The 25731-nt window shown below is 42.8% G+C and overlaps 1 protein-coding gene across 2 annotated transcripts in view; it reads left to right on the top strand.

Moving 5' to 3' along the window:
* CNGB1 (cyclic nucleotide gated channel subunit beta 1) overlaps positions 1 to 25731 on the top strand; it is a 46227-nt gene that overhangs the window by 6772 nt on the left and 13724 nt on the right. For both annotated transcript variants that reach the window (XM_034788683.1, XM_034788684.1), the window contains exons 5-11: positions 1389 to 1545; positions 16179 to 16277; positions 20396 to 20553; positions 21729 to 21899; positions 22551 to 22759; positions 23653 to 23703; positions 24499 to 24585. In XM_034788683.1, the coding sequence (XP_034644574.1) occupies positions 1389 to 1545; positions 16179 to 16277; positions 20396 to 20553; positions 21729 to 21899; positions 22551 to 22759; positions 23653 to 23703; positions 24499 to 24585 (932 nt within the window). The remainder of the gene's footprint in view (positions 1 to 1388; positions 1546 to 16178; positions 16278 to 20395; positions 20554 to 21728; positions 21900 to 22550; positions 22760 to 23652; positions 23704 to 24498; positions 24586 to 25731) is intronic.

Raw genomic sequence — 25731 nt, 5'->3', positions numbered from 1 at the left:
AACCCACAATTAAAGGACAAAATCTCCACTACACGGACACTTTCTGTCGCTAACACGCCCACATACACGCTCAGCGAGAACAAAGGAATGGGAAGGGGAGTCTTGTTATTAGCAGTTTAGTCCATAAGCGTTAACCTTGCTTTTGTGGATCTGTTTCCCAACGAAAGCGCCGGGTTCTGCCATTCTTATGTCAAACATGAGCATCCTTCACAAATAGCCCCACAGAAACGGGTGGAACTCCTTCTGGCACATGTGATAGAACGACATTAAAATTCACCACTCTGCATGAGTACGGGTGGCCGAACCTGCCTCTTAATGGCCTTTTAAGGCTCAGTAGTGTTTGTTGTGTGATGTTTCTTGTGTTTTGCTTGCCTTGTCACTTCTAGCTGAATATCTTCTCTGGTGAACAATGTAGAGGTTTGAATGGGTTTGTTTGTGCATGCGACTCTCTCTCCTGTGCTTTTGGGGTGACAGTCATCTCTGGGCAGAAAGCCCCCCACTGAATATAAGTGGTGCAAGGCCTTTACACACGAGGCTGAATTTTCACCTTTTGTAAATAAAAGTTGCAAGGACTTGCTGGCTGGGATTTTAGATATCATGAGGGTAGGTTTTGGCAGGTGAAGGCCAGGCATGCAGAGTGGGACCCGGGTGCCGGCTGTGCTCCTAACTGTAACGTGCATGGCTCGTTGTTCTGAGATTCCTGCCAGATTGATTCAAGAACCTTCAAATTATTATTTAAATAATGTCTTATTTGGGGTAAAAACAGGCAGTCATGCAATTTGAAATCTACAGACTGAATCGGAACTCTAACAACGTAATACTGATGTAACACCCCTTAGAAAACTTCATGGGTGTGTGTATGTAGGAGTTGAGGGACTTTACTTATGGATACCTTCCTGGCAGCTTTTGATGTTGATAATCTGAGTCACTTCACTGTATTTTTTCCCATAATGTGGAACGAGCGACTACAATCTGTCCAGGATATTTAAAAGACAACATCACTCTCAAGCTATGAGAGCACAAGAGAAGCATCTCGATCAATTCACGTTGTGATGCTTAATGGGCCAGATCTTCAGCTGATGTAGGTGACTGAAGTCAATGAGCATCTGGCCTGGTTCTCCCCCCCCCCCACCGCTTTCAGGATGGACCTTAACTTTGAATTTTGTGGCTTTGTTAGTTTCTTTTCCAAGCTGAATGGTACTACATGTGCTGTCAATGTACATAAATACATAAGGCCTGGAGACAGCTTAGATTAACGTCAGTGGCAGCAGGTTGACTAATTTTGACGTTGAGCAAAAACACTGGTCCCAAGTGATTCTAGAGAGATTTTTGCCCCTTAATGTAGCCCGTTTCCTTTTCTGATTCTTTTTCTGTTTTTTCTCTCCAAGAGCCATCGTCCAGTAGATATCCCATTGTAAAAGTCAAGGATGTCGACGCTAAAAGCAGCTCTGCAGGGGTGCAGAAACACGACCCCCATCTGCCCCCGCCTTCCCGGAATAATTCCCACACACTCATGGTACCAGGCGCGCCTGTGGCTCCGAAGAGGTATGGGTCTGGAAAATGTCTTAAATGCTTTGTGTTCTGCCTGACGTTAGCTCTAGGAAACATGACACCCTGACAAGCAGCCCGTTAACCATTACCTAGGGGTGTCTTTAAACCATTCTCTTCAAGTCTGCCCACGAGTGTGGCACCTGTTGTTCCACACTTGGGAGATTGCAGGTGTCTATAGATCCCAGGACAAAAATCTTTGTTAAGGAGAAGTTAAGAATGTTTCAGTGTAGCAGCCAATTTTCCAGGTACCATTTGACACTGAGCTGGAGTGTCTCCATATACGAACTTCATATGAGCTAGACGGTGAAATTAGAGCACTTACCTGAGAAGAGCAAAGATCAGTAAGTGACAAACTAGCTCGCTTAGCATCAGAGAGGAAAGTGGTAGGAAATAGATCTGAAAACCAGTGTTCAGTGGTGCACCACTGTGAAACTACGTGCCAAAAAAGGGATGATGGTAGGCTGGGAAAGCTAAGGTAGTTTTGGTACCTAGTTTGAAAAGTGCCAACTTAATTCTGCATTTTGAGTACTCCAATCTTGGCTGTGTGCCTGAAACTTTAACTTCACCAGAACAAGGATTTTTGGAGATGAATTTCCTTAGATTATTTTTAAAAAATGGTTGCCATGTTTTCTGTTCCTGCAAACCCTAGCAGGTCCACAAGATGGGACAACCAAACCAGTAGACCTTAGGAGGTCTGGGGGAAATGCCCCCTTAGGCTGCCGGTCACCGAGCCTCCTGCTAACCACTGTCCTCACCCACCATCTTGTGTCCTGATGCTGCTGGTCTCATACAGTCTGCAAAATGGGAGCTCCATTCCTGAGAATCTCTGTAGGTCTTCAGGATCAGAGCTTCTCTCCTGTAGTGATTCGGAGATATGCAGGAGGGGGTCCCTCCTGTCAACTTGCTAGTGTGAGAAGGACTGAGGCTGTCCTCCAAAGGGCCACGGGGAAGGGGGGGAATGTGGGTGGAAGAAGGATTGGAGGTCAGTAGTACTGCCGGTGGTCCTGGGGCATGAGGAACCCTTCCCTGTTCTCTTGCTGCATAAGCTTGTTTTTCGTATTTGAGACTGGAGCTGGGCAAAGAGTGGAAAAGATGATTTGTGAAAGTGTCAGTGTCTGACGTGATTCAGTCTGACCCTGTTCAAATCTTTTTAGTCTGCTTTTCCATGACCATCGTGTCTGGGTTCCCTCTGCACAAATGCGTGTGGGGCATACAAATAGGGATATGTGCCTGCGCACAGGGGAACAAATGTACTCCTGAGTGACAGAGCATGTTTGCACTGCGAGGACTCACCCAGCCTCTCCCTGGATCCATGTGTTTGGAAGTGAGAGTGTTCAGAGGTAGGGAGAGACAACAGGCGTGTTTTGAATCCCTGAATCTAAGGGCTTGTCTACATGGGGAAATTTATGTCACTTTGGAAGTGGTTTAGGCTAAACCAGAAAAAGGCACTCTCATTCCCCTCTCCCTCCCTCCCTCCCTCCCTCCCTCCCTCCGTGAAAGCAAGGGCAGACAATCGTTTCGCGCCTTTTTTCCTGGGTTACCTGAGCAGATGCCATACCACGGCAAGCCTGGAGCCCGCTCAGCTTACCGTCACCGTACGTCTCCTGGGTGCTGGCAGACGTGGGACTGCATTGCTACATAGCAGCTTTTGCCAGCAGACAGTGCATTACGATTGGTAGCCGTCGTCGTCGTATTCCTGGTGCTCTTTTAGCCGACCTCGATGAGGTCGGTCAGGGGCACCTGGGCAGACATGGGAGTGACTCAGCCAGGTCATTCCCATCTTCTGCCAAGCACCGAGGAGATGACGATGGCTAGCACTCGTACTGCACCGTCTTCTGGCGAGCAGCCAGGAGATGATGGTCGCTAGCAGTCGTACTGCACCGTCTGCTGCCAGCCTAAGATGTAAAAGATAGATGGAGTGGATCAACACAAGAAATTGACCCAATTTGTTTTGTGAAATCAATGGCCTGCTAAACCCAGGGTTTTGAGTTCAATCCTTGAGGGGGCCATTCTGTGTGACAGTTGTTTGTATTTCTCTTGGATGCAAAGCCACCCCCTTTGTTGATTTTAATTCTCTGTAAGCCATGTCGTCAGTCGCCCCTCCCTCTGTCAGAGCAACAGCGGACAATTGTTTCAGGCGAGGCGGCGACGGCAGCGCGGTGACGAGAGTGATGAGGACATAGACATGGTCATAGACTTCTCACAAAGTACAGGCCGGGCAATGTGCCCCGGCAATGTGCACATCATGCTGATGAGCTCTGCATGGTCACCTGCGCTGATCAGCTCGCCATGCTGGCCAAACAGGAAATGAAATTCAAAAGTTCACGGGCCTTTTCCTGTCTACCTGGGTAGAGCATCTGAGTTGAGAGCACTGTCCAGAGCGGTCACAATGGAGCACTCTGGGATAGCTCCCGGAGGCCAATACTGTCGAATTCCATCCACACTACCCCAAATTCGACCCGGCAAGGTTGATTTCAGCACTAATCCCCTCGTCGGAGGTGAAGTAAAGAAATTGATTTAAAGAGCCCTTTAAGTCGAAAAAGAGGGCTTTGTCATGTGGACGGGTCCAGGGTTAAATCAAGGTAACGCTGCTAAATTCGACCTAAAGTCGTAGTGTAGACCAGGCCTAAGAGTGTCCATCTGGGGAGTTATACCAGTATAATTATACTAGTATAGTTATGCCAGTAAAATTTCCCCTTGTAGACAAGTCCTAAATAACTACAACATCCACATGAGTAATAGCGAGAAGCAGAACAGAGAGAAATCCTTTGCCTGGACTTACTTCGAACATGTTCCAGCCTCAGAACCTACAGCAACATGCTGACGCCACGGACAGATCTTGCGGAGGGTGGAATAGCACCAGGTGCAACTCCCTTGTGAAACCTCCTCTACACATGACACGGGGTCATGAAGGCTCCTGCTGGCGTGATGTCAGAAGATTGCCAACAGGGAGGAGGGCTGTGAGCCTCACCACCACTGTCAGGGAGAAATAGGATGCTGTTGCTTGCTGGCCTCTCATCAGGGAACAGAAATTACCAGTCACACCGCTTGAACCCCAAATGTCCATAAAGACTATTTGCTCCAAAATCACTAATGAGGCCTGCATTTATAAAATGCCAGATCTGTTGTTGGCTGATCCGTGAACCAAAAAAAAGTATCAAATCTGAGTCCAGGTCTACACTTCAGACCTATTTCGGTAGAAGTACGTCACTTGGGCGGTGAAAGATCTACACCCCTGAGCAGTGTAGTTATACTGACCTTACCCCCGCTGTAGACAGCACGATGTCAACAGGAGAGCTTCTCCCGTCGACCGAGCTGCCACCTCTCGGGGAGGTGGAGTAACTACACCAGCAGGAGACGCTCTCCATCGGCAGAGTAGTGTCTTCACTACAGCGCTACAGCGGCTCAGCTGCACTGCTGTAGCAATGTACGTGAGGACAAGCCCTAATAAACTGTTCACAATGAATAGATCAGAGAGCTCCAGATACATCAGGGCCAGATCCTCAGTGGGTGAAAACTGGCCTAGCTCCATTGATTTAGTCCAGCGGTTTTCACTTCCTTGTTTGCTGGAGGATCGGAGTGGGACAGACCATCACAAGAGGCTGTGAGTTGAGATGCGACTTTCTCAGCCCTTAGTCGAGACAGTCTATGACTCAACACCCCCTGCCTCCTCTCCTGAGGACTGGGAGAACCGCAGCCCAGGTTTCAGTCTGCTGGACGGTAACTACCCCAACCCCAGTCTCCCAAAGGATGCCCCACTAAAGCCAGGCCTCATATTTCTAATCTAAAAAAGCAGCAGAAAATAACTTCTTCTTTTTTTCTTGAAAGAGGTGAAATTCCTGGTCATTCTCATCATATAGGACCAATATAAATCAAAACCAAAACATGTTTTCCCTTTGCAGATCACTTTTAAACATATTCTTGTCCTAGCTTAATGGAGCTTTTGTTTTCCAGGTCCCTAAGACCACCCACAATGAAAGAGCAGAAACCACTGTAGCCCAGTTTACCAAATAGGTTTATTAGAATTGGAAAAAATAGATTGAGAAGTATCAAGTAAAATGCCAAACGGCAAATAGTTGACAGCATGAAGAAGATCTATTGTTAGCAAGTCACTGGATTTCACCAAGGGGGATTTTATTTTTCTTTTAGACCTAAAGACAAAGATTTTCCAGTAACAATGTGATCCCAGCTGGAGAGCCGGTGACATTAATCTGACACTGAACCGCCTTAAGCTCAGCATGTGGTTAAAAAAACCAATAAAACAGATGAATAGAACCCCCTGTGCTGAGTGAGTGACTGGTGAGCGAAAGGATTTCATCTTTACCGGGGTCAAAATTATGCAGTGCGGCGTCTAGAGCTGTCAGACAATCGTTTCTACCTTTGGTCTTAATTCCAGGGCGCTCTAATAAAAAGGACTTTAAAGGTAGTTTAGCTGCAGTCAGTGCCAAGGTAAAGGAACTGGCCCGGAGGAGTGTTTCACCTTTTGGAAAAATGAAAATGAGGGATAATTTTTTGAGACAGAAAAGCCAGTGGCGAGTATGTCAGCCTTTGGTTTGCTTAGTTGCTCGCTGTCCTGGACAGTCTGTCTGTTTTGTCTCTCTGTGTGCAGCTCCTATGTCATTACCAAAATCGGCAGAGAAGGCTCTTCCCTGTCCACCCTCTTCAGTAGCACAGACGGTTCGCCTTCCTTTTTCCTCTTGCTGCCGTGCCACAGCAGAGGAAACACTGAGATTAACCACGGCGTCAGACACTCCGTTCAAAAGTTTCGAAACCCTGGTCTAAGCTAGGAAAACGATCTGTTGCAAGGACATCACCAATCAGTGGTGTCGAACTAATGCTGAACATGATTTGACTGCAAGTGTAGCCACAGACAAAGCACTTCCCAGACCGTTTCAGAAGCCATCATGGTTCCTAAAACAGTGCTGAACCTGGGTTGTACTTGGCTACAGCTGCAGTTTGAACCAAATTCAGATCCCTTTTAGCTGCACCTGTTGCTGATATCCATTGTCAGCATGGAATATTATTATTCCTTGCTAACAGTTGTCGTCAGGAACAGGAACTACGGTAGCATAAACAAGGCCTAATGCTGCAGGTGAGAGGTCCAGTGACTTCCATATATTTAAATCTGTTGCAAACCCTGGACTGTATTCCTGGTGCTTGTGTTTCAGAGTCAAGTAATCTTCCTCCTCCCACCAGGTAGAGATGTAAGAATTCTTGAGCTGGCTTAATATGGCAGCTTGTTATTAAAGGTGGACCGAGATGCAACATTTTGACCCAGTGTTCAATCACCCCCAAATCAGAGGCTTTGGGATCTGTGGGTTAGTTTTGGACTATTGGAGAGATGGGAACCAGACAGAAATTTCAGAGTTGCGTTCAGATTCTAAACAGCCACAAAGTTCAGACATAATCGGACACTGGGTTTTGGCTCAGACCCATCTATTCTTATAGAGGTGGCCTTTAGGTATTTAGATTAGATATTTTTGACATATGCATCTGTGTCCTGGAGTAGTCTTGTTTAGCATGTGCACACTAGAACCTTCGTTTACATCTTTCTCTGCATAGCCCTTTCAACCATAGCAAGATACCTCATTGTGATGCTGACACCTAGTAGACACAGGAGGAACAGACAGTACAGATCGCTGTCCTGGATTGGTGGATCCCATATAACTACTGCCTAGATAATGGTCATTCCTTATCAATGGTGTCTGTCAGTGAGGTGAGAAAAATAACTTGTAAATCCACAGTGTGCATATGGTTTGGAGCATTTCAAGCTGCCTGCTATATGAGTATTTATTAAAGGAGCAGACAGTGTACTCGCAGAGTGTGTTATATCTTGTTTGTGTGATGTTTTTAGTTCAACCTTCTTAAGATGACCACTAGAGGTCCTGTGCCTATACTAAGAGTCTAAGGGCAGGTCTTCACTTGGGGGGGGGGTCGATTTAAGATACGCAAATTCAGTTATGCGAATAGCATAGCTGAATTCGACCTATCGGAGCCGACTTACCCCGCTGTGAGGACGGCGGCAAAATCGACCTCCGCGGCTCCCCGTCGACGGCGCTTACTCCCACCTCTGCTGGTGGAGTAAGAGCATCGATTCGGGGATCGATTGTCGCATCCCGACGAGACGCGATAATTTGATCCCCGAGAGATCGATTTTTACCCGCCGATTCAGGCGGGTAGTGTAGACCTAGCCTAAGATGCAGTAAATCATCTTCTATTGAACCTTTCATGGGCACAATATCACCCATTTTTGGAGGGGGAAAATATACATCTAATTCATTTTAATAGAGGGAAAAATCTACTAGAAGTGTTTTGCATTCAACAATTTGCGGGTCATGCACTGGGAAGAAAGCATCATAAAACCATATTTCAGTTGTGCTGCAACATTTTTGAGGCCTCATTCAAGATTCCCGGGTCTCTTTTTTAGTCTTTCAGGAGTCCTTCGCTAGTTTCTCTGAGGGGTAATAGATGTTCTAGTGTAAGGAGTCTTGGACGAGTCAACAGTTCTTTGCCTACAGGCATGAGGAAGTTCATCTTAGCACTGGCTTGCTTGGTGTCTCTTGAAAAATTGTGTGTCAGGATAATTCTGGTCACTGCAGTAAATAATGTCTTTTTTCTTGATAAGTGGGCTTGGATCAAACAGTATAGATTGCTTACTAGTTCCTGGCTACTTTATAACTATTTGGTTGCTTTGGTTGAAATCAAGTGGTGTAACTTCCACCCTGATCAATAACCTGTTTTTCCATGATCTTTGTCCATTTGTCTCATTTCTTTGTCATCTGATGACTAAGATGGACTTGGGGTGATATCATTTTGATAAAGTGACACTTGTCCTACATGGTTTAGATCGATAATATCATGCTGAATGATTCACAGTTTGTTTAATGAGTGTCTTGGACACAGATTCTCCATGAGTCACACCATTCCTTTTTTTTGTGACCACAATGAGTTGTGTACTGTCATATAAAACTAAAATTTCTCTGTAAACCAATGGAAGTTTTAAACTTGAAATGAGTGTCAGTGGTTTGGTGTGATTTTCATAGAATCATAGACTATCCGGTTTGGAAGGGACCTCAGGAGGTCATCTAGTCCAACCCCCTGCTCAAAGCAGGACCGATCCCCAACTAAATCATCCCAGCCAGGGCTTTGTCAAGCCGGGCCTTAAACACCTCTAAGGAAGGAGATTCTACCACCTCCCTAGGGAACCCATCCCAGTGCTTCAATTTTGTCAGGAATGTCAAAGTGCACAAATGCTTTTCTAGCATAGACCCAATGACTGCTGCTGCTATTAAATATTCATATCCATTGCACATTGAGCATCTTTTGATGCAGATGAATGAATAATGGCCAGTGGCTACTGGGTTATAAAAGTAGAACTGGTTGAAAAACAAACAAACAATAATGAAAATGTTCCCAAATCTCCCCACTTCTTTTAAACCAACAGTGAGATCCTTCAAGGTGTTTAGTACCTTCTAACAGAGGATTTCAAAGCACTTTGCAGATATGAATGAATCAAACTCATAACAACCCTACGAGATATGGTAGTATTGTTCCCCATGTTACATGTGAGGGGGAAACTGAGGCACATCAAAGTTAAATGACTTGTTCAAGGTCAGAAAGAAAGGATGTGGCATAACTGGGAACAGAACTTGGATTCTAAAGAGTTCCTATACTTTGGTGAAGAGACCAGTATAAATATCTAGATGTACAGATAGATAGGCAGAACCAAGATCCCCGGACTTTGATCTTGATACATTTTTATTTTCCTTGCTTCCTTTCCGTTGTCAATGTTCCCAGTTGGCTGATGCACTAAACCACAGTCCGCTAATGCACTGAGCAAGCAAAATGCACATTTTGTTTTATCTGAGAGAGATTAAAAAAATCAGTGAAATTCATCATTCATGGAGTATTTGAGCTGTTTGAGTAATCACAAGTCTTTGATGCTCCCTCTCTCTGCTTGAGCCTGTCTCATAATCAGTTCCCGCAGCTTCTTAAAGGCCATCATCTCACTGATATTTGACACAGTTTAATAAATTACTTTTGAGGTTAAGTGTGAAAAATCTTCTAGCTCTCTCAAAAAAAACCAAAATGCTTCTCATGAAGGTGTAAAATAGGACACAGATAGAACTGTATTCATTCTTTCTCTGTCACAGGATCCTGTGTATGTCCCAGTAGCACGTTTTATATTTATTTATATTAGGGCTGTCAAGCAATTAAAAAAATTAATTGTGATTAATCGTGCTGTTAAACAATAGTGTGGAAGCAGTAACTAAGTTATCTGGGAGAGACCTGCTTAGCTCTCTCCTCTGCACATGTGAGAGTTAATAAAGCTTCTGACTTGCTGTACCTAAACAAAATAGTGAGAACTCAGTTTTTCTCCGACAATTGAATACCGTTTATTTAAATATTTTTGGATGTTTACTACATTTTCAAATATATTGATTTCAATTACAACACAGAATACAAAGTGTACAGTGCTCACTTTATATTTATTTGTGATTACAAATATTTGCACTGTAAAAAACAAAAACAAAATTATTTTTCAATTCACCTCATACAGGTGCTGTAGTGCAATCTCTTGATTATGAAAGTTGAACTTACAAATATAGAATTATGTACAAAAAAAATCTGCATTCAGAAATAAAACACTGTAAAACTTTAGAGCCTACAAGTCCACTCAGTCCTACTTCTTGGTCAGCCACTCAGACAAACTAGGTTGGTTACAATTTGCAGGAGATAATGCTGCCTTCTTCTTGTTTACAATGTCATCTGAAAGTGAGAACAGGCATTGTCATGGCACTGTTGTAGCTGGTTTTGCAAGATATTTACGTGCCAGATGTGCTAAAGATTCATATGTCTCTTCATGCTTCAACCATCATTCCAGAGGACATGCGTCCATGCTGATGATGGGTTCTGCTTGATAACGATCCAAAGCAGTGCAGACTGACACATGTTCATTTTCATCATCTGAGTCAGATGCCACCAGCAGAAGGATGATTTTCTTTTTTGGTGGTTCGTGTTCTGTAGTTTCCGCATTGGAGTGTTGCTTTTTTAAAACTTCTAAAATCATGCTCCATAGCTCGTCCCTCTCAGATTTTGGACGGCACTTCAGATTCTTAAACCTTGGGTTGCGTGCTATAGCTAGTTTTATAAATCTCACATCGGTACCTTCTTTGTGTTTTGTCAAATCTGCTGTGAAAGTGTTCTTAAAATGAACATGTGCTGGGTCATCATCCGAGACTGTTATAACATGAAATATATGGCAGAATGCAGGTAAAACAGAGCAGGAGACGTACTATTCTCCCCCCAAAGGAGTTCAGTCACAAATTTAATTGACGCATTATTTTTTTAACGAGCATCATCAGCATGGAAGCATGTCCTCTGGAATGGTGGCCGAAGCATGAAGGGGCATACAAATGTTTAGCATATCTGACACCTAAATACCTTGCAGCGCCGGCTACAAAAGTGCCATGCGAATGCCTGTTGTCACTTTCAGGTGACATTGTAAATAAGACGTAGTCTCCCGTCAACATAAAGAAACATGTTTGTCTTAGCGACTGGCAGAATAAGAAGTAGGACTGAATGGACTTGTAGGCTCTAAATTTTATACTGTTTCGTTTTTGAATGCAGTTATGTAACCAAAAAAAAATCTGCATTTGTAAGTTACACTTTCACGATAAAGAGATTGCACTTCAGTACTTGTATGAGGTGAATTGAAAAATACTATTTCTTTTGTTTATCATTTTTACAGTGCATATATTTGTAATAAAAATAATATAAAGTGAGCACTGTACACTTTGTATTCTGTGTTGTAATTGAAATCAATATTGAAAATGTAGAAAAAGATCAAAAATATTTAATACATTTCAATTGGTATTCTACTGTTATAAGTGCAATTAATTGCGATTAATTTTTTAATCATGATTAATTTTTTGAGTTAATCACGTGAGTTAACTGCGATTAATTGACAGCCCTAATTTATATACTTAATAGAACAGGAGTACTTGTGGCACCTTAGAGACTAACAAATTTATTAGAGCATAAACTTTCGTGGGCTACTGCCCACTTCTTCGGATGCATCCGCAGTAGCCCACGAAAGCTTATGCTCTAATAAATGTGTTAGTCTCTAAGGTGCCACAAGTACTCCTGTTCTTTTTGCGGATACAGACTAACACGGCTGCTACTCTGATACTTAATAGAGGAAACTGGTCTTGTGGTTAAGGCACTGGATAGGGACTCAGTAGATGTGGGTTAAGTTTCCAGCTGCCATAGATATGAGCAAATCATTTAATCATTCCGTGCCTCAGTTTCCCATCTATAAAATAGGGCTAGTAGTACTTCCTTTGTCTTTCTTGTCTATTTCGCTTGTAAGCTCTTCCGGGCAGGGACTCTCTCCCGTTCCGTTTGTAGCATTCTGTGCCTAGCACAACAGAGCTGTTAGATCTTGGTTAGAGCTTTCATTGCTACAGTAATACAAATGATATATTTGTAAGGTACCTATCATAAGCATCCAAGCACAGTGCAACAAAACACACAACAGTAAAGCTAAATTTTAAAAAATCACTTTCAAGTATACAGTCAAAACGAGCCAAAAGATCTGCCACCAGGACAAACCTGATAGCTTTTAGGCCTACCACACTAGAATTAGGTAATCTTTGGCCACTCACCCTGATACTTTAACTAGATCATTTTCTGCTAATCATTTTTTCTTTTCAAAATTCAGGGCATTATCTCTGACCCTGCCGAAACTCTGGTTCATGCTTTTGCTCTATTGCCACTGAAGCATTGCATTCATTTCTGTCTTGGTTTCCCTGCCTTGTCAGGTTTTCCAAGACAGTCTTTTCAGAACACTGCAAAATGCATGACTCCTCCCTTTCCCCTGCCCAAGAGCTCACATTTCTCATGTGGTGTCTTTATTTAGGCAAATACTTTAGCTACCTGTGAACATGAAGACGCAATTTAAATTTGTATGACTTGTATTCAAAATCCTTCATACTTCAGTTCCTTCAAATTTGTGCAACGGGGTTTGTGCATATCTTCTTGGCTGTGCATCACACTCTGTGTTTTAAAAATCTTCTTTTCCTTTAGTTATTTGTAGATTCATGGCTGCAAGGCTCTGTTGGGTTTGGTTTTCATCTTGTACAGCACTGTGAACGCTACTTTCTAAGTCAATAAGTGACAATATTCTACAATTCTTTAGATAGCTCAAATAGGTCCTAATACGCATATGTATTGTTAAAGTGGAAAAGTGTGCAGAATTCCGTAACTAGAGTACACACTTTGGAATTTGTGCCGGAGCTTGTATTGTTGATTATTTATTCTATCTCTTTCATGCGTAACTTTTACTTCATGTAAACACACTCCTATTAAATAGTTATGCCATCTTAGCCATAGAGGATCTGTTCCAAGGCCCATTTAAATCAGTGGATTTTAATGGGCTTTGAATCTAGTCTTGCCAGCCCAGGTTTGACCTTTGCTGTAGAGATATAATGCATATTGACTTCTTTTGAAGGTGCAGCTGTAGTGTATTTAAGGGCAAAATTAGCTCATAGAGTCTTGCAGAAAAGGGCAACAAAAATGATTAGTGATATGGACCACTGATGAGGAGAACTTAAAAAGACTGAGACTGTTCAGTTTAGAAAAGAGACAACTGAGGGAATATGAAGAGGGCTATAAAATCATGAATGGTGTGAAGGTAGTGAATAGGGAAGTGTTATTTACCCTTTCACGTAACTCAAGAACTAGGGGTCACATTATGAAATTAACAGGCAGCAGATTTAAAACAAACAAAAGGAAAAAGTTCTTTACACAACGCACAGCCAATGCGTGGGACTCTTTGCTATGAGATGCTATGGTTAAACACTGGAATAAATTGCCTAGAGAGGTTGTGGAATATCCATCATTGGAGATTTTTAAGAGCAGGTTAGACACACACTTGTCAGGGATGGTCTAGATAATACTTAGTCCTGCCATAAGTGCCGGGGACTGGCTAGATGACCTCTCGAGGTACCTTCTAGTCCTATGATTCTATGTTGTGAAGGCCAAAAGTATAACTGGGTTCAAAAAAGAGTTAGATACGTTCATGGAGGACAGGTCCATCGATGGCTATTAGCCAGGATGGTCAAGGATGGAACCCCATGCTCCGGGTCTCCCCAAACCTGCAACTGCCAGAAGATGGGACTGGATGACACAGAATGGATCATTTGAGATTGCCCTGTTCTGTTCATTCTCTCTGAAGTATCTGGCACTGGCCACTGTCAGAGGCAGGAAACTGGGCCAGGTGGACCGTTGGTGGTCTGACCCAGTATGGTCATTTGTATGTTCTAATGGGAGTATCACACAGAGATTCAGTACTTTCTCAGGCAATTAAGAAACTGAGGCCTGTTAGGTAAATATTAACTTCCTCAACCCACATGGATATCTTCAAGGTATTTAGTAGTGATACCCCAGGTTCCCACAGAACCCCTCCCCCACAAGTGTTTAAAATCAGCTGAACTGTAAATTCCTTTCTTGGTAGGTTGTAACATCTGCCAGGAAAATAGATGAGTTGCAGCCACAGCAGACTACCAAAGCCTTTTCTCTGAGTCCCCAGACATTCAGAATTGCTAGAGGACAGATCTCTCTTTCTTATCTTCCCAAGGGCATTTGTGTTAATTTAAAAATAAATTTAGAGGCAGGCATTCTTCCCAAACTTCACATGACACAAAAAGACGGATTGCATGTTCTGGAGGATGTGAAGGATGACTTTAAAGTGTGTCAGGTAAGAGGTTTTAAGGAAATGAAAAGAGGGGGTTGTACTTTTTCAACAAAGCAGGAAGTTTGCTTTTCCTTAAAGAATGACTGTTACTTTCAAAAATACATTTGACCAACTCTGCAAACCAGTGTATGAGGACTACTCTTTTTATTTGCATTCTTGTAAACATGTGGGCTTGAATAATAAAGGACATATGCAGTTAGTGAAAATATGTTGGAGTCTCTTGCTAATTCGTTTTTTGACTGCAAGGCATCCTTATACAATGGAGGCCAGCGACGACTCACGTGAGTTGTTTTGGTACCAAGTTACTGGAATGTCTTGTATCTAAAATTTAAGTCCAGTACGGTGCAGTGAGGTTTCAGATCTCTGTTCGGTGAATTAGCTTTGTTTAGAACTATCAGTTGCATGAGGCATGATATCATAAAACCCGTGCAAAACACGGAGTATTGTTGGTTTTATCTCTGAGTCTGTTGAAATCAGCTGAGGGCAGAATTTGGTTCTTGATTTCCTATAATCGATTGTGTGTGTTTGTGTTTGGTCTGGCAAGCAGAGTGGCCCCAAACAAATGTGTGGGATTCAGTGAGGCTCCCCCAGACTGACCTTTGACCAAGGCTAACCAAGGAGGGAGTTTCTCATATATTGTGGGCTGACCTGACTTAGCGGGTTTGTAGAGATACTGCTTAGCCATTCATTATGACCCATAACTAATTTATGGGTTATCTATTTCCCCACATAATTACATTTCTCACATGCCAGGTGTATGTGCAAACGAACCCTCTGCGCGTTTAGGATGTCCTACAACCTCCTCCTAGGTTGCAATGTTAATGTTCAGGCTGCGGCTGATGGTGCAAAAGACTGTTACATACAATAGCCCTTATTCGCAGAGACTAAGTATGTTAAACACCTGTATGATGACTACGTCTTCCTCTTGCATAAGAAACAAGAATCCCCAAGACTGCTCCTGAACTTCAGTTTCCTACATGGTAGTGCAGTGCACTACCGACTGATACACTGAGACATCCTCATTTTATTTTATTTTATTTTATTTTATTTTATTTTATTTTATTTTGATAATTATTTATTATTTACATTAAATAGCGCCCCAGTAGCAATCCGGGCCCCACAGTGCTAAGTGCATTCTGTAGCTGAGATACAAGAGACAAGAACAGATTTAAAATGTTTATTAAAGCTAATGTTAAAATGATCTAATACACAGGTTAAGGAAAGAGTGTCTATACATTTGGTATAATGCTTAAATTATCCAAAAGTACAAAGTTTGGTTTAAAATTCATACAATAAATATAGTACATAATCTGCAATATCCCCAATTTAGGTTAATAAATGTAATGATACAGTTTAGATATTAGCTTCCAAATATTTGGATAAATCACTCATAAAAGGTTATACTAAGAGTAGCTTGTGGAAAACAAATATAGCAATGAGTGTAGATTGTCCCTCAGTAATTGAGAATTTAGGGTAGGTTGTCCCTCAGTAAATACAATCCCTCAGAGAAGTATTTCACTTACTTTCCTGACTTTGCTTCTCAATGGCACTCCAGCTCATCTCTCCTGGTATTGCCGATGTCCGGTGATGTGTTCTAAATAGATGTCCCTTGACCACTTGATGGCGTCCTATACCACGAGTTGCCGAGATACAGCAGACAATATTAAAGCTCTCTCTGAAGTTCTGTTATTTTACATAGTAAATTACTCTGATTTGGTTTAACATTTTTAAACCTTATGTGGAGGCTTGTGTGGAGTGAGTGAGTGAGTGAGTGTGTGTGTGTGTGTGTGTGTGTGTGTGTACGAAGGGCAAAGACCATTTTCTTTCTGATTGTTTTTGTTCCTGATGCCGTTTACTCATTTTTCTTTAGGAGGAAGCTACGCTCTGAGGAGGACAGCATAGAGGATGCATCCCCAGTTGAGTCTCCAGGCAGAGCCTCACCTGGCCAGTCCAACCTACAGAGAAAAAAGTGAGTTAGGTGTACTGCTAGAATGAGAGGCCCAGATTCATGAATCAATGTAGTTATTAAGATTTCATATTTTGGTGCATAGATACAAAGGTGACTAGCACCTTAGAAATACCTAAGATACAAGAGAGAAATGGATAGATGGATGGATATCTTGCACTGATGAGTAAGATGGTTCAGCGCAGTGAGTAAGGAAATATGCTGTTACCAAAGTTGAAACTGTTCCTGTCATTCTTCATGCACTGCGATGAAAAATGTTCTCCTAGATTTTGCTGGCCTAGAACTTTTGCAACAAAAACCATAGACTGTATAAGTAGTGAAAGGATAATCTAATTTTGAATCAAAGATTTGAGAACTCATTTAAAAGCTGCATTTAATAGCTATTCTATTTTCTAATACAGATTCATATTTAAGGAAGATTTAAAAAAAAATACCATTGCCAAGTGCTGCCAGATTTGTAGACATCACTGAAAGATTTGGCTTAGCTTGCAGAGAAGATGGCTGCATTTTTAATTGGAACAGTATTACAGAAATGCGGTGCTGCCAACTTGTATTTGTTGTTGAGAAACATGTTTCTCCTTTCTGGAATGAGAGGGCATTTTACATCATGTGTACTCAGTCCTGGACTTCTTTACGGTGTTCTACTAATGCAACAGTCCTGAGAGGAACCTCTCCCATCGAGTGCTTGTCTTCATTAAAAAATTGGATCATGCGAGACCATGGCCTTGAGGAGGTGCTTGAACTAACACAATGTTCAACATGATTTAGCAATCCATGTAGACAGAAATTGTTGTGTCAGCTGATCATGAATAAACCCTATTAGAACCCTAGCGTTCACAACACTCAGTTGACATGCAGCTAAACATGACCTGTCTCTGTCTACACTGAGGTTAAACATGACTTTGCAATCATATTAGTTAACACAACCCAACTTTAACATGACCTATTTTTTAGTCAAGACAAGCTGTGGGAGACTGAAAGGGGAATTCACAGCCTACATGTTCATAGGCTTCCCCTACCTGTCCATAGGCTTCCCCTACAGCTCCATCCAGTGGTTCTCAACCAAAGCCCTCTCCTGGTATGACAGAGCATGGCGAGTGATGGCAGAAAGTAGCACGTGTTCTTAATAATTACCAAGTCGTTTCTAGCACTGTCTGCCCTTTGAAGCAAACGTACTGTATGACCTTGTGACACTGTAAGCACCTAGAGGATAATACAGCGATAAATAATAGCCAACATGATTTGTCAAGAACAAATCATGCCAAAACAACCTAATTTCCTTCTTTGACCAGGTTACTGGCTTAGCAGATAGGGGGAAAGCAGTATATGTGATGTCCCTTGATTTTAGTAAGGCTTTTGACGCAGTCCCACATGACATTCTCATAAGCAAACTAGGGAAATGTGGCCTAGATGAACTTATTATAAGGTGGGTACAACTGGTTCAAAGACCGTACCCAAAGAGTAGTTATCAATGGTTCACTGTCAAACTGGGAGGATGTATCTAGTGGGGTCACTCCAGCGTCTGTCCTGGGTCCGAAACTATTCAGTTTTTTCATCAGTGATTTGGATAAGGGAGTGGAGAGTGTTCTTATAAAAATTGCAGATGACATCAAGCTGGGAGGGATTGCAAGCACTTGGAGGACAGTACTAGAATTCAAAATGACCTTGATAAATTGGAGAATTTGTCTGAAATCAACAAGATGAAATTCAATAAAGACAAATGCACAGTATTACATTTAGGAAGGAAAAATCAAAGGCAAAATACAAAATGGGGATTAACCAGGGTGGATTGTTTCAAATCAAAGCTATTTAAATAACTGATTTTAATCATGATTTAAATCAGCAAGCAGGAAACCTTGATTTAAATCTCTGATTTTAATATGTTTTGCATTTGTATTTTTTAGTTATTTTACTTAAGAAAGGTGGATTCTCATTGGTTGGTAACAATATAAAAAAGTTGATTGACACCTAAATACACTCCTTTCACTAAATTTGGTGTTTCTTTTTGAAAACTAGGAGAATACACTATTTCCATATACATTTATTTAAGCAGTTATATAGCTGAACTTACGTTTATTCCGGGTCTTATTTTTTACATTTTTTATTATGTTAGAAAATGGTGAATAATGCATTTCTTATTTACTAAATGAATAATTTTGTATTTGTGATTTGTGTGAAGCTCTATTTGGATGGGAATTTGAATGCAATTAAAAATGCAAAAAACCTAGCATTTTAAAGTTGTTTTTAATTAGTTAAATAAAACTACCTTAACAGTGCTGCATACAAAAGAAAAAAGTTTATCAAAACATGTTTTGCATTTAAAACTGATTTATTTAACAAAGGAAATATTATCAGTAGTTAGTGAATTGAACTGATTGTGTCTTGTCTCTGTTGTCCTTTAAGATTTTAGAAATAGTCGGTCTCATCCTCTCACACCTATTTTTTTATTCAAAGATTAGAAGAGGAAAACAAGCTTTCCTGTTTTTCTCAACTTCCTATTGGTTTTAAACTTTGAATGAACGATCATTGAATTGGACTAGTTAAATAAACTGAAATGAAGAAAATATTCTCTCTCCTCTGCAGAAGAGGCTACTCCTGTCAAAAGCTGGTTTAGCACGTCAACAAACCCTGGCTCGAGGTGCTTAGCTAGTGGCTTCCATCAGTTCAGTGGTTGGACGTTCTTTAAAACTTTGGCAGTAAACATATACTGCGTAATTAAAAAAAAAGTTAAATTATTTCAATAGATTAGAGTAAGTTTAGGGCTAACATAGGTTGTCATAATTTCAAATTTAAGTTAAAAAAACCCTCTATTTTATTAAAATAAAATCTGTTTTAAATAAAAAAATCAGATTTTTAAAAAAGAATCATCAACTTTTATCCATCTTGGGAATAACTGGCTCGGCAACAGTACTGCAGAAAAAGATCCAGGGGTTATAATGGATCACAAATTGAATATGAGCCAACAATGTGATTCAGTTGCAAGGAAGGCTAGCAGCAGATGTAATGTATGTAAGACACAAGAGGTAAGTGTTCCGCTGTGCTTGGCACCGGTAAGGCCTCAGCTGGAGTACTGTGGTCAATTTTGTGTCTGTGCCACATTTTAAGAAAGATGTAGACAAACTGGAGAGAGTTCAGAGAAGAGCAACACAAATGTTAAAAGATTTAGAAAATGTGCTCCAGGAGGAAAGAGTAAAACCTGGGCATGTTTAGTCTTGAGAAAAGAAGACTGAGGGGGGACCCGATAAGTCTTCAAATACCTTAGGGGCTGTTACAAAGAGGATGGTGATCAATTGTTCTCCATGTCCATGGAAAGTAGTTACAAGAAGTAACCAGCTTAATCTGCAGCAAGGGAGATTTAGGTTAGGTATTAGGAAAAACTTTCTAACTGTTACTCTAGTTAAGTAAAAACAACAAGGAGTCCAGTGGCACCTTAAAGACTAACAGATTTATTTGGGCATAAGCTTTCGTGGGTAAAAAACCTCACTTCTTCAGATGCATGGAGGGAAAGTTACAGATGCAGGCATTATATACTGACACACGGAGAGCAGGGAGTTACTTCGCAAGTGGAGAACCAGTGTTGACAGGGCCAATTCAATCAGGGTGGATGTAGTCCACTCCCAATAATAGATGAGGAGGTGTCAATTCCAGGAGAGGAAAAGCTGCTTCTGTAATGAGCCAGTCACTCCCAGTCCCTATTCAAGCCCAAATTAAGGGTGTTAAATTTGCAAATGAATTTTAGTTCTGCTGTTTCTCTTTGAAGTCTAGTTAAGTAGTAGAACGGGTTACCACTACTTAGGTTGTGGAATCCCCATCACTGGAGGATTTTAAGAAGAGGTTAGACAAATACCTGTCACGGATAGTCTAAGGTATACTTGGTCCTGCCTCAGCATGGGGAGACAACGACCTCTCGAGGTCCCTTCCACTCTATGTTTCTATGATTCTCTGACTGACTGTAATCCATGAGACTGAATTTACTTTAGTTGTCACACTTGACCATGTACAGTTACGCAATAGCAACACGGACTGGGTTGAATTCTAACTAAGGATCCTACAGGTGAAAAAAAAGGGCTGTCACCTGCTTTTATTTTACATTAGTAAATTCTCTGATGGTTTTTCTGCAGCTTGCCAGAGCGAGCAGGTTCAGCAACAAGCCAGAACAGTTTGACAATCAATGACCGGCTGCAGGAGCTGGTGAGGCTCTTTAAAGACAGGACTGAGAAAGTGAAAGAGAAACTGATTGACCCAGATACTACCTCTGATGATGAGACCCCTGTGGCATGTGAGTTACAGCTGGGTTTGGGGCCTCTCAGTAGACCGGGAATACTGAGCAAGAGGCAGAAGTTACTGAGCCGGAGAAACTGGTTTCGTAAAGCCCAAGCAATAAAAATGATGATATGGTTTTGTAACCTGGAAACTTAGCAACTTACCTGTCTTCCATGAATAGATAAAGGGTACATAAAAGGAGACAGAATTGTTGAGTAGAAGTGTGTGGAAATGATGGTTCAGTGGATATAAGTAGCCCCCTTAGCGCGGTGTTGTAAGATCCTCAGTGAAATGATTGGTGGTTTTTCCCTATGCAAAAAATGCACATTGCAAACAACCAAAAAACACCGCTCCAGATGACGTGGCATAATTAGCAATCGTTACCCAATAAAAAGGGAGGGAGGATGGTCTTCTGTTTAAGGCAAAGGGCTGGACTTAAAGAGAGCTGGGTTCTATTCCTTACTCTGCTACAGACTTGTGTGACCTTGGGCAATTCAGGTTAATCTCTTTGTTCCTCAGTTGTTTCATCTGTAAAATGGAGTAATAATACTTCCGTACCACAGCAGAGTGTTGTGAGGGTAAATATACCAATCGTTTGCCAGAGCTTTGAAATTTACAGCTGTATAAGTGCAGAATCGAATATTATGATTATGAAAGACACAGGAGTAAGCTGGCATGAAGGCTGAGTTGCTTCTTTGGCCTGGTCTACACCGGGGGAGGATTGATCTAAGTTACGCAACTTCAGCTATGTGAATAACGTAGCTGAAGTCGACGTACTTAGATCGACTTACCGTGGTGTCTTCACCGCGGTGAGTCGACTGCTGCCGCTCCCCCGTCGACTCCGCCTGCACTTCTCGCAGTGGTGGAGTACAGGAGTCGACGGGAGAGCGCTCGGGGATTGATTTATTGTGTCTAGACTAGATGCGATAAATCGATCCCCGCTGGATTGATTGCTGCCCGCCGATCCGGCGGGTAGTGTAGACATACCCTTAGTCTTTGAGAGAGGCTGGTCTGTGCAGAGAACATGAAAGTCATGAACATTAACCAAGCTCTTAGCTAGGAATGCAGACTGGCCTTTCATGAAGAGGTTATGTTAATAAGAGAAAAGTTGAAAGACCAGGGACAAACATGAGAACTTCAGCCTGTCAGAGAAGTTCGCGCTGCTTTCAATAATTCTATGAATTTTCATAGCCCCTTCCAAGAAAACCTCTGCAGAACCACCGCCGCCACCAGAAGAAAAAGAGACAGCAGCTGAAGTGGAGGCACATTACTGTGAGATGCTCTGCTGCAAATTCAGATCCTGCCCCTGGCCAAGCCGTGTGAAAAAGTATCGGTTCCCAAGCAGCATCGACCCTCTCACCAGTAAGTAACTGAAAAATACTATTGGTTGAGATAATGCTGTTGCTCCATGTATGAGAAAGGGAAGATAAAAGTAGAGCTGGCCTGGAAAGAAAGCAGGAGAGGAGGGGAAAGAAATGGGAGAATTGGGAGTGTGGCAAGGACACCAGGGAAGGAAGAAAGGAATGATTTAGACCCTGTCTGATTGAATTTTTTTCATTTGGAAGAGCAGAAGGAAGTGATAAATTCCATTAGGGATCATAGCTAGCCTCAGTTGTTGCCCCAAAGCTGGTGAGGGTGGCAATGCACCAGTGCTTTTTGGCCATTTTATCTGACAGACTTTGTCAGACTGCTCTGAAAATCTCCTGAAAACCCAGTTCCTTCTCCGCCAGCTACTCACTCTTCTTAACCACCTGGCTCATCTCGAAGAGCCAGCTCTCTCCAAAAGCCAGCAGCTAGTGCAGTGTAGTTGCAAAAGAAGAAGAAGAAAAAAGTGGTTATATCCTGGAAGCAGAGCAAAGACAGTCTGATATAAGTGCTTGGAATGTAGGAAGTTTTGTTCCCTTTAATTTTTAGTACCTAATTAATTCATCCTTACAGTCAACCCTGTGGACAATATGCGGCTATTCTCTGTCAACTGCTCTCTAATTTTGGTCTGTGCTTCCCTCTGCTTAGATTTGATGTACGTGCTGTGGCTCTTTTTTGTTGTTCTGGCCTGGAATTGGAACTGCTGGCTGATTCCAGTACGCTGGGCCTTTCCGTACCAAACGCCTGAAAACCTCCATTGGTGGCTACTTGTAGACTATCTCTGCGACCTCATCTACTTTCTGGACATCACTGTCTTTCAGGTCCGCCTGCAGTTTGTCCAAGGAGGAGACATAATTGTAAGTGGCGGCTAGTAGCGGTTCCCTCACAAGGCAAAATTTCAAACGGGACTTTGGCTTGCTTTGGGTACCACCTGCCAGGGCCGGCTCTGGCTTTTTTGCCGCCCCAGGCAAAAAAGCCTCCGGCCGCCTCCCGCGCCCCCCACCCCCACCCCAGCGTGGCAGGGGAGGGTGGCCGGAGCCCCGGGGGGAGGGCAGCGAGCCCCGGCCGGGGCTCCGCTGTCCCCGGTGGCGAGCCCGCCGCAGCTCCGCTGTCCCCCCTCCAGGTGCCGCGCCAAGCACAAGCTTGGTGGGCTGGTGCCTGGAGCCGGCCCTGCCTCCTGCTACAATACTTGAAGTCCGTAGAAAGGTTTTTTTGGCAAATGTTGGAAGATAAGAACATATAGCAAAAAGGCAGCTCTCCCGCTGCGTCCCTTATTTACTTCATGGGCCCTGAGTGAATTTTTTTACCCACAGAGCACACCGTGAAATGTTCCCTGTGCAGAGGAGAAGCTATGTAAGAGGCTTTTGGAACGACAATTTACTCAATGTCCTAAGGAGAATGTCCTCGCAGCTAAGCGAGGTTGTTCCTCAACACCCCCACCCCCCTTTTATCAAGCCACGTCTCCTTGTTCCCTTATACAGAAGATCTACCATGTTCACTGTGGCGAGGTCATGGCAGTATCTATACTATGGTGGGGAGAAGATGTCATTTCTCTCCTCCCCTCTTTCCCATCCCAATCCCTTTCCCACATAATTAGGTCTCTTCTGCTCCCCTCTGCTATACAATAGGAAGGAAGAGTATGGTGATGCTGTGTAGGTGCCTCCTTCCTGCCTTTTCAGTCAGGTGCAGGTCAGTAAACCTCACTGCCAACCAGTGATGATGTTTCCCTCTGTTTCCTGTTCTTGTCTAGACTGATAAAAAGGCCATGAGACAGAACTACCTGAAATCCCGACGCTTCAAGGTCTGACACACCGTGTTTGATTTTTACATGTATTTATTATTATTTAAAGGACACATTACAATCATATTTTGAAATCCATTTCCTCTTGCTATTAGTCACACCTCTGAATATTAGGACCGGAATAATGTTTAAAATATGTGTGATAATTATCTTGACAGATGTAGATCAGGTTTAGCATGGCCCTGTCTGGGTAGGAAAGGAATGGAAAGGAGGCTGGGTGTGTGTCTGGACAAGGGCTAGCCATAGATAACTGGGGATCGCACTTTGATAGGTAAGTGCCAAATAGGGTGACCGGATAGCAAGTGTGAAAAAATAGGGACGGGGGTGGGGGGTAATAGGTGCCTATGTAAGAAAAAGCTCCAAAAATCAGGACTGTCCCTATAAAATCGGGACATCTGGTCACCCTAGTCCCAAAGGCAGCAGTAGCCTCCTCAGAGAGGGCTAGGAAGAGGAGAGCTTGTTGGAGGTGGGCAAGAGAATATGCTGCACACAGTTAAGGGTGGTGGAGATCCTGTTTCAACGTTGGCTTCCCCTGCGCCCCAGTTGTTATGTGTACAAATGTATGGAAGTTTGTGCATAATCATGTCCGCAGAACATGAGTTTTATTTCCATTGACTTACCCTACTGCCCCCCTGGATCCCCGCTTTTGATTTCAATGGAAGTTGCTTCCTAGTAAATGAGGCCAGAGTTGGGTCCCGAATACCCTTTCCTGAGTGCTGCTAGAAGCAAAAGAGCCCCATGATGGTTTCAATTTACCACCGTGTTTTCTGTTGTGGTCTCACATGTGAGTTTTAGATGGACGTGTTGTGCCTTCTTCCCCTGGATTTCTTTTACTTCAAAGTTGGCGTAAATTCTCTCTTGCGGTTGCCTCGCTGTTTAAAGGTAAGTCAGGAGGAGGGAGACTGCATTTTTAGTGAATGTAACAGAATCGCGTAGTTTTTTGATGCGCTATTCCTGTCTGCAGAAGTAGATTAATTGTAGATGACAGTATAATTGCATGGGGGCAGGGAGGGGAAGAGGTTTGTCCTTTTGAAGGTATTACTAAAAGTTGCCATATGTTTTAGTTGTCATTAGGAGCATCACAATTTCTTTTATTTGGGGGGACGGGTGGGGACTATAAGAGCACATACTAAGGGTCTGATCCTGTGTCTATTGAAGATAATGGAAGTTTTGCCATTGATTCCAATGACAACCATAGGCGCTGACTCCGTGGGTGCTTTGCACCCCCCAGCAGCTCCCCGCCCCCCCCCCAGCTTGCCTCTGCTCCGCTCCGCCTCCTCCCCTGAGTGCACCACGGCTCCGCTTCTGTTTCGCAGTGGGAAGTGCTGGGAAGGTGGCGCGCTCGGGGAAAAGGTGGGGCCAGGGCGGGGATTTGGGGAAGGAGTTGGGATGGGTGGGGCAGGAAGGGGCGGGGTGGGGTGGAGTCGGGGCGGTGCCAGGGGCGAGCACCCAGCGGCGCATGGAAAAGTTGGCGCCTATGATGACAACAGGAGTGAGTTCCATATCATATGATTATAAAGTTTCCACATTGCTGTAACGGGATCTGATGTAAGCAGGGAACAACTCTCCTGTGAGAGATTTTGAAGCAATTAAGGTTTTAAAAGAAAGTAAAAGAATGTTTTAAAAATGTGAGGACAGGTGAAAGAGTGCCTATGAAAGCTACTTTCAGCTAGATTAGACAGCTCAATGGGCTATGGAGTCACTACATCAAATCTAAGCCATGTTAGTAGCAAGTGAAAGTCATTTCCACCTATTTTGTGGCATATATGAAATGAGACACTCGTCTCAGGATGGTCCCTAATGGACTGGCAGTAATCGGCAGGATTAGGGGAAAGGCCAAGATTTGAAAGGTTCATGGAAGATTTGAGTCTCCAGGGCTGTCAATCCAGCACCTTTCCCCAACTCTAAAACATACTTAAAATTGTAAAATACGGAATAAAATAAAAAAGATCAGTGATAATTAAAAGAAGCATTGGAATCTCTCATCTCGCGCCTTTTGTAGTTTTTAATACAGAACTACTCTAGGAG

Source organism: Trachemys scripta, chromosome 13 (assembly GCF_013100865.1).
Source record: "Trachemys scripta elegans isolate TJP31775 chromosome 13, CAS_Tse_1.0, whole genome shotgun sequence".
In the NCBI taxonomy this organism is placed as follows: domain Eukaryota; kingdom Metazoa; phylum Chordata; order Testudines; family Emydidae; genus Trachemys; species Trachemys scripta.
The sequence above is the reverse complement of the archived record's forward strand: the minus strand, read 5'-3'. Positions and strand labels throughout refer to the sequence as shown.